The sequence below is a fragment of the Macrobrachium nipponense genome, chromosome 41 (assembly GCF_015104395.2).
Source record: "Macrobrachium nipponense isolate FS-2020 chromosome 41, ASM1510439v2, whole genome shotgun sequence".
Classification (NCBI taxonomy): domain Eukaryota; kingdom Metazoa; phylum Arthropoda; class Malacostraca; order Decapoda; family Palaemonidae; genus Macrobrachium; species Macrobrachium nipponense.
Window position 1 is genome coordinate 10,963,190 of NC_061102.1, and position 13,854 is coordinate 10,977,043.

The 13,854-nt window shown below is 37.3% G+C and overlaps 1 protein-coding gene across 1 annotated transcript in view; it reads left to right on the top strand.

Annotated features, from left to right (window-relative positions):
* The first annotated feature begins 1,754 nt into the window (after positions 1-1,754).
* The window catches only part of LOC135212415 (zinc finger CCHC domain-containing protein 10-like), a 55,193-nt gene continuing 43,093 nt past the window's right edge, over positions 1,755-13,854 (top strand). Inside the window, exons 1-2 of the mRNA XM_064245786.1 lie at positions 1,755-2,196; positions 2,571-2,726. Coding sequence (XP_064101856.1) covers positions 1,755-2,196; positions 2,571-2,726 — 598 coding nt within the window. The remainder of the gene's footprint in view (positions 2,197-2,570; positions 2,727-13,854) is intronic.

Here is a 13,854-nt window from a genome sequence, read left to right on the forward strand (position 1 = left end):
AGGAAGAAGAGGAGATAGCAGAGGAAAATGATGAAAAGAACGATATTTAGGAGGATCTACCCTCCTGATCCCCTACCTACTTTGCCCCACCCTAGGGCGGACAAACAGGTTTGCATAAGAGTGGATGTGTCATGTCTCCTCCACTGTCATGGTAATCGCTCTATAGCAAGGAATCATATATTAAAGGAAATGAAAATGCATTTTCTTCAAGTAGGTCTGCAGCAAAGAGGCATTTGCGCACATGTTGGAGGCGCCTCTTCTCATGATTGTTCTAGAATCGTCAGTTGGGATATGGAACTCAACAGGCACTGACATGTCGTTAGGAACGCCACGATTTATGATGCAACATTTCGTCGAGATCCTTATAAAAAGTTCCTGTCGGAAGTCTGTGACGTTCGCTGTTATGCTCCACCCCCTTCAGCCCCACCCCAGATCGCCGTATATACATGCCCTGAGGGATCAGAGAGATCAGATCAGAGCAGAGATCATCAGAGAGAGATAAGAGAAGAAGGAACAGACGCAGGATAAGAGAGAAAGAAGGCGCACGAGAGTTTGATCGGAATCTGGTCAAGTCGTCCAGTTAGAGAGAGAACGACAGAGGTATTCCAACATGGAGCAAGCCTTCAGAGGAGAAACGTCCTACAAGTTGGTTTTGAGGAGTAACCTGCCCTTCGAGTATCAAGAATAGACACTGCTTTCTGCAGTACGGAGTCAAGAAGACATCCAAAGTTCTACAGCTCTCCTTTGTGAAGTCATCGCTTCGAGCATTGATTATCGACAGCTGCAAAACTGGCCAGCAAGTATTTCATTACCTCACTGTTTCCCCAGTTCATGCATTGTAAGATTTTACTATTGTTATGTAAATAGGAGAAACCATTCTGCATTTATCTTTGTTAGTAAGCTTGTAAATAAACCTTTGTTTTGTTGGAGTTTCTTTCTACGTATATTCGTATCCCGAGTTTCAACTGTTGGTGTTGAATCCTTTTTGTTTATTATAATATATCGAATCTGAAGTGGACCTCGGTCTGTAACAATTGGCGACCTTGCTAGGCTATTCGGCACCGTAACATTGAAACGGAGAATATAGAAAGAACCAGAATGAGTGAGATGGTGAAAGAGTTTATTGAGTCTGGTAAGCTTCTAGGTCTAGAGGGGAATCATCTCAGTGAGTATGTTGAAAAGAAAGAAAGAGAAAAGTATGAGAGAGATGAAAGAGCGGCTTAGAGAAATGAAAAGCAGCTGAGAGAGAAATGCAGCAAGAGAGAGAAGCAATGAAAATTCAGCAAAAGAGGGAAGTAAAGAATATGCAGCAAGAGAAAGAAGGAGAAGCAATGAAAATGCAGCAAGACAGAGAAATGTTGGCAATGCAGCAGGAAAAAAGAGAGAAAGAACGTATGCATGAGTTGGAAATTGCTCGGTAAGGCAAAGTACTCGTAACAGTCAGACAGGCGAAAACGAAAGTGGAGCTGATGGTATAGGTTTGAGTTCAGTGTTGAAATTAGTACCGAAGTTTGATGAGGGAGATGTAACGAAATATTTCATGTGTTTTGAGAAGTTAATGGAAAGAGTAGGTTCTCCTAAAGAAATGTGGACTCTATATTTACAGTCAGTTTTGAGTGGTAGGGCGCTTACTGTGTATAGTTGTATGTCTAAGGAGGAATGTGATGATTATGATATCGTGAAAGAAACTGTTCTTAGCACGTACAGGTTAGTACTGGAGGTGTACCGTAAGAAATTTGGGAGTTTGAGAAAGGATGAGAATATTACAAGTGGAGAAACAATTCTGCAAGAACTTAGTGTTGTTAGAAAACTTCAAGGATAACGTATTCCCTGAGATTAAGCTTTACATAGAAGATAGGCGAGAAGTATCTTTTGCAGGAGCAACTAGGTTAGCTGACGAATATACTTTGACTCATAATTTAAGTGTTAGTAAGATGCGAAATGATCCTTCGTCTGGTAGAGTACAAAGCAGTAAAGGTTTCAGTTCTAGTAATAGCAATGCAAGTAAAAGTGTATATTCTTGCTATACATGGGGAAAACCTGGTCATACGTCTAAGGTTTGTGAGAATAAAGTGGCATCTAGTGGCTCAGAATTAACTTGTTTCCGATGTAATGGGAAAGGGCATTTAGCAAGCAATTGTGTAGTAGAAAGGAAGGACGTTAAGAAACCAGCGTCTCTAGTTAACCTTTCGTCAAGTAGGAATGCTGTGATGAGAGAAACTAAGAAATTTTTTGGTGAATTTCTGTCAGAAGGCGTAGTTTCCTCTCTTGAAGGAGTAGATTCGAGAGAAGTAGTCTTGCTTCGAGACACAGGAGCTGCTGTTTCACTGATTAGGAGAGAGTCTGTGCCAAACAGGGCAGAAATTGACGTGGAAGAAAAAGTCATGTTAGGTGGATTTCCTAACACGTGTGTTCTTTGTCCTTTGTTGAAGTTGAATTTAGAAAGTCAGGAAGTGTCAGAAGTGAAACTAGCAGTTGTTGACAGTTTGTCCATTGATGTCATTGACATTATTGTCGGTAAAGACTTAGCTTTATCCAAGAATGTGAATCCTGTTGTGAGGGTATTCCAGTGCCTGAAATGGTAGTAACTAGGTCAGGTTTAGATACAGACATAGACTATGGTCATAATTTGTTTGTGGATTCGGACGAGTGTGAGTGCGTGGATTCGAACGAGAGTGAGTTCGTGGATTTGAACGAGTGTGATAGAGGTGGCGAGGTTGATCTTGGCATGAGTGTGGCTGAGAGACCTGACTCTAGCGGTGACAGTGATAGCCAAACGGAAGGTGTAGCTGTCGAGAGTAACGTAGTCGATGTAATGGTATCAAGTAATAGTCACGGTAATGAATTAGGCACTAACCTTTTGAATAAGGATGAGCTAGTCAAGTCTCAGAGAGAGGATGAAACACTAACCCGAATTTTTTAATGTGAGCTGGATGATGATCTCGATAATGTGTGTAAGGAAACTTTTTGTTTGAAAGACAAAGTTTTGTGTCGTTATGTTCGCCCTAAGTCAGGTAGTAAAGAGGAAATCATCGGACAATTAGTGGTTCCTAGGAAGCTTCGTGAGCTAGTTTTGAAGTTAGCACATGATGAGCAAGGACATTTGGGAGTAAATAAAACTTTCAGATGTATTAGTAGGGCGTACTTTCGGCCTAAAATGAGGAGTGACGTAAAGAGGTATGTTCTAAGCTGTCATGAATGCCAAATTGCCGGGAAACCGAATCAAGTAATTCCCAGAGCTCCGTTGTGTAATATTCCTTCAGTAGGCGAACCTTTTGAGAATGTAGTTATAGATATAGTCGGACCATTGCCTAGAAGTAAGGAAGGGAGTATATATTTGTTGACAATCATTGATCGACTAACCTGCTATCCAGAGGCGATACCCGTAAGAAGCTGCGATGCAAGGACCATAGTTAAACGATTGTTAGATTATCTTTCTAAGTTTGGTCTGCCTCGCACTATACAGAATGACAATGGTAGCAATTTTGTATCCAAATATTTCAGGGATAGAATGAAAGAGCTATATAGGCATTAAACTCGTAACTTCCACACCTTATCACCCCGAATCACAAGGCATTGTGGAGCGGTTTCACCAAATGTTAAAGGGTTGCTTACGAAAACTGTGTAGTAACTTTGAATATGACTGGGAAGAAAAGTTACCTTTTGTTCTGTTAGCTTTAAGGTTGGCACCGAATGACACTACAGGATTTAGTCCTTTCGAGCTGGTTTTCGGTCACACCGCTAAAGGTCCTTTGGAAATGCTAAAATGTAACTTAATGCTTAAAGAAGGTAGTGAAGACTACATAACTAATCTAGAGTATTATAAAAACAATTTAAGAGATGCTTGGCAACTAGCAAAGGAGAACAAGAGCAAAAGAAAGGAGTTTCTGTGTGGGAGATAAAGTTTCAGTACTAGTCCAGAAAGAAGGTCCCTCTTTATCTATGAGTTCGAAGGTCCTTTTTCAATTTTGGAAAAGGAAAAAGGGGGATCTAAATTATTTAATAGTATGGGTAAGCGTAGAGCAAAATGGCTGCATGTAAACTTGCTCAAGAAATATAAACGAATGCCCCATGCCTGTAGTGGCAGTGTTTTCAAGAAAGAAATTAATTTTGAGAAAAACTCTGAGGTGCTTAAGAATTTCGAAGTTTTTAATCAGGGTTTAGAAAGGAAAAAGTGAGGGAAATACTTAAGGTTTCAGTGAATTATCCTGAACTATTAGTGACAAACTAGGCCTAACCAATGTTTTAGAACGTGATATTGAGTTGCAGGACACGAAAACCATTAGGCAAAGTCCATATCTGTGAGGAAGGAAATTAGTTACATGCTAGTATAAATGATTTGATAGTACCTAGCAAGAGATGAAGGAGTTCCCCGGTAGTTCTGGTGAAAAAAGGAAGATGGATCAGATAGATTGTGCATTGATTTCCGGAAGGTAAACAGTGTAACTAAGCAAAGTAATTTTCCCTTACCCAGGATTGATGATTGCTTAGATAGAATCGGAGATTCCAAGTTCATCTCGAAGCTTGATTTGGCTAAAGATTATCGACAAGTACTGTTAAGTGAACGAGCCCAGAAAATATCCGCCTTTATAACGCCATTTGGTAGTTTCAAACCCAAAGTTATGGCTTTTGGCTTGAAGAATGCAGCCAGTACCTTCCAAAGGTTAATGATAAAGTTTTAAATGGCATCAACACTGTGTCGTGCACTTAGATGATCTTGTGATATTGGGAGGTTTCTGTAAGGACTTTGGCAAGAGTCTTGGAAGCCCTTACCAAAGCGAATCTCGTTCTGAATCTAAGGAAATGCGAATTTGGGAAAGCCACTATTACCACTTCTAGGACATAAAGTAGGTCTCGGTAAAATCTGTCCTAAGGATCCTAACATAGAAGCTATTGTAAATTTCCCGATCCCAACAACTAAAAAACAGGGCATGAGATTTCTCAGAATGGTTTCGTATTTCAGTAGTTTCGTACCAAATTTCTCAGAAATAAGCAGTCCCATAACGAATATATTTAAGAAAGGACGCAGTTTTGTATTTGATGTCACGTGTGTGGAAGCTTTCAACAAGTTAAAGGCTATAATGATTCACGAGCCAGTTCTATTATTACCTGATTTTGGTAAGGAATTTAATTTAGCAATCGATGCCAGTGATATTGGCGTCGGATGGGGTTTTGTTACAAGAAGTGAATGGAATCAAAACTCCCAGTTGCCTATTATTCAAAGAAACTGAATAAAGCGCAACAGAACTATTCCACTAATGAAAAGGAATTGTTTGGTTTAGTTACAGCCTTGCAACACTTTGAGATTTACGCACGTAGTAGTTCTGTTTTAACTGTGTATACTGATCATCATCCTTTGGTTTATTTGGAGAGGTTTAAGAATAAGAATAAACATCTCATGCGTTGGAGTTGAGAAATACAAGACTATAACCTGAAGATAGTTCATATAAGGGGAAAGGATAATGTTATAGCTGATAGCATCTCTAGAGATTTTTCAGAATTAGTAGCCTGACGACCGTTTTCTGTTTTGGAACGAGTGGGTGTGTGAGTGGAGAGGTGCGCGTGTTTAACTGGATTAAAGCTTTATGCAGAATTGAGCCCCTGCTGTTTGATTCTTGTTTCTCTTTAGGAAAAAATAAAATCAGTTGATTTCATTTTTTTTCTTTTTGGGGGACGTGTCATGGTAATCGCTCTATAGCAAGGAATCATATATTAAAGGAAATGAAAGTGCATTTTCTTCAAGTAGGTCTGCAGCAAAGAGGCATTCGCACACGTGTTGAAGGCGCCTGTTCTCATGATTGTTCTAGAATCGTCAGGTGGGATATGGATAGGAACGCCGTGATTTATGAGGCAACATTTCGTTGAGATCCTTCTAAAAAGTTCCTTTCGGGAGTCTGTGACGTTCGCTGTTATGCTCCGCCCCCTTCAGCCCCGCCCCAGATCACCATATATATATGCCCTGAGGGATCAGAGATCATCAGAGAGAGATAAGAGAAGAAGGAACAGACGCAGGATAAGAGAGGAAGAAGGCGCATGAGAGTATTCCGATGTGGAGCAAGCCTTCAGAGGAGAAACGTCCTACAAGTTGGTTTTGAGGAGTAACCTGCCCTTCGAGTATCAAGAATAGACACTGCTTTCTGCAGTGCGGAGTCAAGAAGACGTCCAAAGTTCTACAGCTATCCTTTGTGAAGTCATCGCTTCGAGCATTGATTTTCGACAGCTGCAAAACTGGCCAGCAAGTATTTCATTACCTCACTGTTTCCCCAGTTCACGCATTGTAGGATTTTACTTTTGTTATGTAAATAGGAGAAACCATTCTGCATTTATCTTTGTTAGTAAGCTTGTAAATAAACTTTTGTTCTGTTGGAGTTTCTTTCTATATTCGTATCCCGAGTTTCAACTGTTGGTGTTGAATTCTTTTTGTTTATTATGTATCGAACCTGTACCGGACCTCGTGGTTCGTAACATCCACCCTCCTGATCCCCTACCTACCCCCGCCCCACCCTACCCACCCCTTCCTTCACCCAGGGCGGACAAACAGGTTTGCATGAGATGAGTGGATATGCCATGTCTTTCCTACCCTCCCAACCCCCTACTACCCCGCCCCCATCCTAGGGCGGACAAACAGCTTTGCAGAAGGAGGGTGGTTTTGTCACGTGTCCCCTACGCTCCCTATCCCCTACCCGGGGCGGACAAACCAGGAAGATCCACTCGGATTTTATTGTTATTATTATTATTATTATTTGGAAAGGAAACTTATCTTTATTAGTAAAGTAGTATTATAAAAGGAACCTTTTCACTCATACCAGACGTCTCATCTTAATTAAGAGACCAAACATCGACGTGATTCAGAGAGAGAGAGAGAGAGAGAGAGAGAGAGAGAGAGAGTAATTACTTTAATGAACGGCAACCCTGTTCCTTCCCGCCTCGCTGTCGTTTTAATGTAATTATGTCTTCATTAACATAATTACTCAATTCCATTAGATTGTTTTCTCAGAACCGAGGTCCTATTCTGACGTTTTATCCTCAGTTTCTAGTAGATGTGAATTGGTGAGCGAGGCCACATCAATACAGATCGAATAGACATCGGTGTGTGTTTATGCTCCTTACAAAGTATATCGTATCTGAGAGAATGGAGTGATTCGAGTCTCCATGAGGAGGTGCCTTAAAAGAATAGTTTATATAAAAGATTCCCCTTCGGTTAACATATATGAAAATATATTAATTCCGAGGTAGAGCGAATTAGATATTAAAGGATATTTGTAGCTCGATGTATATATATATATATATATATATATTATATATATATATATATATATATATTATATATTATATATATATATATATATATATATATATATTAATATATATAATATATTCATGCAATATATAGCTCTATGATTGATGTTTCATTTTCAACTCGACAAACGCCAACCTTGAATCATCAGAAACAAATGTCTTTCACGAATGTTTTTATTCAGACAAGGGTCCTTGACATTTCCAAAAATCAACTCCTAAGGGAGAGATTTATCGTTTTTTAATCGCATTCCAACTTTCCTTTCATTACTTGTCAATTCTCAGTTTCCTCTTCATATTCTTTCTCTCTCTCTTGACTTAATAATTGAAAAATTGAAAAACATTGGAAGATATCTGTAGAAATCACAAGGACTGGACTATTCTCCTATCTGGTGACTTCAACTTTCTTTGCCTTTCGTATAGAATGGAAAGAACAATGGAAAGAGGAGGAGATTGTGGTTTGTACTTATACTATAAAAAGAGAGTAATAGTAGTTGCAGAAGATAAAGAGGCAATTTGAAAAGCTATTAGATATGCTACTAGAATACAACCATTCAACAAATAAATCACCTGCCAACAAGAAAGGGGAAATACTTTTAGACCTAGTATTTGTGAACGAGATGAATTATGTTAAGAAAGATAGTTTATAATGCGAGTATTTTCAGACCATAATGTCATAGAATTAAACAGTTCATTCCATTCCAAAGCAAGTGAAAATAGAGATAAGCAAGAAATGAAAAAAGTGGGAAGGATATGGGAAATACAACTTCTACAGTAAAAATATAAACAAAATGGTCAGAAATTAATGAAGAATTAACAAACAAAGATTGGGTATAACATTTTCGTAAGTGATGACATAAGGGTAAATACGGACGATATTATATATAAAATATTGGAGAAAAATAGTGGACAAAAATATATACCGAAGAAGAAAAGTAAACATCATTCATGCATACCAAGAGACAGAAGGATCTTGTTCCAGAACATCAGAAAAAAGTGGAAAAAACGGTCTTGCAAAGAAAAAAATAGCATGGAAAGTTATAGAACTAAAAAAGTAGATAGAAACTGCAGAACAAAAGATTATACAATCAAAGAAAATGAAAAACGGGACTTGGAAGAAAAAACCCTATTTAAATATCAAGCAAAACCCCAAACTATTATACTCATATGCGAAGCGAAGATGAATAAAAGAAGAATAGAAATAGGCCCTCTGAGAATTGAAGGGAGATTAACGAATGAAAAAAAGGAAATTTGCAACATACTGGCAGAACGATATAAGAGAGAATTCACCACTAGAATAGATAATGAAGATAATGATATAGAAGTAAGGGAAGAAAATAGTGAATATTTAGCTGACATAGAAATTAATGAAGCTGATATTGTGCAGGCAATTAATAGAAATTAAAAAATGGAGCTGCTGCAGGGCCGGATGGAGTTCCCTGCTATTTTGTTAAAGAAAGTAGTTCATTCTATCGCAAAGCCACTTGCAATACTATTAAGACAAAGTGTAGATTACAGGCAAGATTTTATAGATGAGCACAAATTAGCATATATCACCCTACTTTCAAAAGTGGATCAAGACATAGAGGCAAGTAATTATAGGCTGTGGAGTCTAACATCACATATTATGAAAAAAGTGTATGAAAGGGTAATGAAGAAAAAATATTATGAAAACAATTTAAAAAATAAAAAATAATTTGTTTAATATAGGACAACACGGTTTCGTACCCGGAAAAAAGAAAAATACACAAACCCCACTGTTAGTCCACCGTGAGAACATATTCAAAAATATGAAAGCGGAAATGAAACAGATGTGGTTTATCTAGACTTTGCAAAAGCTTTTGACAAAGTAGACCATAATATATTACAAAGAAAATTAGAAAACACAATATCGTAGATAAAGTAGGAAGATGGTTAAAAGAATTTTTACACACAGAAAACAGATAGTTATGCAAACGATGAGAAATCGGATGAAACCAAGGTAATATATTCCGGTGTGCCACAAGTACGGTGCTAGCTGCAATATTTGTTATTATGATTGAAGACATAGACAGTAATGTAAGGATTCGGTAGTGAGTAGTTTTCGCTGATGACACAAGAATAGTAGAGAAAATTACTTGTGATGAAGATAGGAACGCTCTACAAAGAGACCTTAACAAAGTATATGATTGGGCAGAGGTAAATAGGATGGTATTTAACTCTGATAAATTTGAATCAATAAATTATGGAGACAGAGAAGAAAGCTATATGCATATAGGGGACCTAATAATGAGACAATCACAAATAAGGAAGCAGTTAAAGACCTTGGTGTAATGATGAATAGGAACATGTTATGCAATGATCAATAGCAATTCTGTTGGCAAAATGTAAAGCAAAAATGGGAATGTTGTTACGGCACTTCAAAACAAGAAAAAAGCTGAACACATGATTATGCTTTATAAAACATATCCGTAGTCCACTTGAATATTGCAATATGATATGGTACCCACACTATCAAAAGGTATTGCACCAAACAAATAGAGAGTGTACAAAGGTCCTTTACAGCTAGAATAGAAGAAGTTAAGGACCTAGACTACTGGGAAAAGACGACAATACTTAAAATTATATAGTCTAGAAAGGAGAAGAGAAAGCTACATGATAATCAGGCATGGAAACACAGAGAAGGAATAACAGAAAATATCATGAACTAAAAATACAGAAGAGCAAGCAGAGGTAGATTAATAGTGCCCAAAACTATACCAGGAAAAATAAGGAAAGCACAGGACATTAATCCACTACGCACCAGCATCGATAATGCAGCGTCTATTCAATGCGTTGCCAGCTCATCTGAGGAATATATCAGGAGTGAGCGTAGATGTGTTTAAGAATAAGCTCGACAAATATCTAAAACTGCATCCCAGACCATCCAAGATTGGAAGATGCAAAATATACCGGAAGATGTACTAGCAACTCTCTGGTAGACATTAGAGGCGCCTCGCACTGAGGGACCTGGGGCAACCCGAACGAACTGTAAGGTCTGTAGTAAGGTCTCTCTCTCTCTCTCTCTCTCTCTCTCTCTCTCTCTCTCTATTTTTAGTTTGTAAACCTTTATTTTGCATACTATTCGACTGCAGAGGTAATAGTATACATAGACTTTCTCTCTCTCTCACTCTCTCTCTCTCTCTCTCTCTCTCTCTCTCTTTCGATTTACAAACATTTATTTTGCTGGTCTTTCTCTCTCTCTCTCTCTCTCTCTCTCTCTCCTTTTATTTTTTATTTATAAACATTGGTGTTGCATACCATAGGATTGCAGACTGAAGAGCATAGATAGTCTCTCTCTCTCTCTCTCTCTCTCTCTCTCTCTCTCTCTCTCTCTCTCTCTCTCTCTTTTGTCAGTTGGGGATGTGTATGTGTTGCGTCATATCGAAGGCTTTGATCAGAGAACGGAAGCTTACCCAGAGTTCTCTTTGAAGTGTAAATTTGGCAGATTTGATAGCTATTACCTTAACCGCTTTGACTGGCCGGCCGTGACTAAATTTCCATTTCAACGGTGTATAACTCTCTCTCTCTCTCTCTCTCTCTCTCTCTCTCTCTCGGTTTTTTAAACTTTACAAGCATTTATTTTGCATGCGCAGGAATACATGCATTACTAAGGATCTAAAAATATCTACTCTCTCTCTCTCTCTCTCTCTCTCTCTCTCTCTCTCTCTCTCTCTTTTTTTTTTTAACTTACAAGCATTTATTTGCATGCTGCAGGAATACACTGCATTACTAAGGATATATGAAAATATCTCTCTCTCTCTCTCTCTCTCTCTCTCTCTCTCTCTCTCTCTCTCTCTCTCTCTCTCTCTGTTTTTTAACTTACAAGCATTTATTTTGCATACTGCAGGAATACACTGCATTACTAAGGATATAGAATATTTCTCTCTCTCTCTCTCTCTCTCTCTCTCTCTCTCTCTCTCTCTCTCTCTCTCTCTCTCTCTCTGTTTTTTTAACTTACAAAGCATTTATGCATCTGCAGGAATACACTGCATTACTAAGGATATAGAATATTCCCTCTCTCTCTCTCTCTCTCTTTCTCTCTCTCTCTCTCTCTCTCTCTCTCTCTCTCTCTCTCTCTCTCTAACTCTTAACACAAACATTCATTTTGCATGCTGCAGGAATACACTGCATTACTAAGGATATAGAATATCTTCTCCTCTCTCTCTCTCTCTACTCTCTCTCTCTCTCTCTCCCTCTCTCTCTATCTCTCTCTCTCTCTCTCTCTGCTCTCTCTCTCTCTCTGTTTTTTTAACTTACAAGCATTTATTTTGCATCTGCAGGAATACACTGCATTACTAAGGTATAAAATCTCTCTCTCTCTCTCTCTCTCTCTCTCTCTCTCTCTCTACTCTCTCTCTCTCTCTCTCTAACTTACAAGCATTTATTTTGCATACTGCAGGAAGGAATACATTGCATTACTAAGGATATAGATTATCTCTCTCTCTCTCTCTGCTTTTTAACTTACAAGCATTCATTTTGCATACTGCAGGAATACACTGCATTACTAAGGATATAAAATATCTCTCTCTCTCTCTCTCTCTCTCTCTCTCTCTCTCTCTCTCTCTCTCTCTCTCTCTCTCTCTCTTTAACTTACAAGCATTCATTTTGCATACAGACTGCAGAATACACTGCATTACTAAGGATATAGAATATTTCTCTCTGCTCTCTCTCTCTCTCTCTCTCTCTCTCTCTCTCTGAAAATCAAAATTGTTTTTTTAAACATTTTTCGATTGTTGGTGTCTGGTAACTCGTCCTCTGAAACAGCTGATCGTATTACTAACTAAAAGTGGTATTTAAGTGAATTAAGCCAATAACATGAAAATGTTTGTAACATCTTTATATAAACATGCCAATACTAACGTCTTTCTGTAAGCTATTTCGTCACAAAATAATAATTATTTAAACAAATAAACTTCAAAGCCTAAAACTCCCATAGTACCAACTGGAAAAAGGGACATTTTGACAGTGAATTAACCCAGTAACATAAAACACTTGTTTAAAATTGTTATAAAAACCTATTTAATCACAAAATAATAACTATTTAAAAAACAAAATCCAAACTTTAAATTTCCCATTACACTAACTAGAAGAAGTGGCACTTTGACTGGGAATTAATCCAATAACATAAAAAAATCTTTTATAATTTTTGTAAAACCATGCCCATACTAAAAACTACCTGTAACATGTTTAATCACAAAACAATAAATATTTAAACAAATAACAAAATCAAAACCTTAAAACTCCCATTACACTAATTAGAAGTGGCATTTTGACAGTGAATTAACTCAATAACATAAAAAGATTTATTTAGCATTTTTATAAAAACATGTCAATACTAACGTTTTCCTGTAACACATTTAATCATAAAATAATAACTATTTAAACAAAAAACTAAATCCAAACCGTAAAACTCCCATCACACTAACTAGAAGAAGTGGCATTTTGACAGTGAATTAACCTAATAAAAAAAAATTGTTTCGAATTTTTATAAAATCACGCCAATACTGATGTTTTCCTATAACACATTTAATAAAAAAAATTATGAATATTTAGACAAACGTCACAACCTGGAAGCTCCCAGAGGAGGATTCGAGTATTTCACCATCGCAAACAGGCAGCCCAGGCTTTTATGTGAAATCGCTCAGCCCATCAGTAATTTCCCTCCAATGGTCCCGTCAGGCACTAATTTCCAAAATTTAACTGGAAAGTCTGGAATGGGTGATTAATACAATAATAACTCTATTACGCGGGAAAATTAATCTCCATTCTCCATGCACTGAATTGGATTAAGGGAGGGGAGCAATTATCTTGCACTGATGAATAAAATTTCGGGGGAACGAAGGTTGAAAAAATTGAGTTTTCGGAGTGGTCGAAAAATGAGGTTTTTACAAAAAAAATATTTTTATGAATTTCAAATGATTATTAAAGTTTGTATTGATACTGTGGGTAATTTGGCATTGAATTTTAAATGGTAGCTACATTGATTTACAACAGGATTGGTTGAAAAATTAGTTTTTTTAAGCTTTTTTATGAATTTTAAATGATTATTAAAGTTTGTATTGATACTGGGTGTAATTTGTCATTGAATTTTAAATGGTAACTATATTTGATGTACAGCAGGAAAAAATAGAGCCTTGTTTCATCAAATTAAAAATAAATACGCTATATTTTATTAGAAAGAATTTTTCTCTACTGTTTAAAATGCACATTATTTAATCTTTACATATTCATCCTAATGAATAAATCATAGATATCCTATCCTAAAATTCCTGTATCTTTAACCCAACGCGAAACACCTTTTCCTAACCATTTTAGGCTCTTCCATAGACTTCTCCCAACCCCCTCTCTATCCCCCAACAATAACAATAACAACAATAAAGCAGTTTGCATTGAGGAGTTAGAGATGTGTATTTCTATACTCTGTTTTTTTCCATCTGTCCATCCGGCTGTGGTGTATGCGTATGGTAACACTGCGTTCCGAGCTTTAGATAATGACATTCAGCTTACATTCAACAACAATAATAATATCCCATTTCG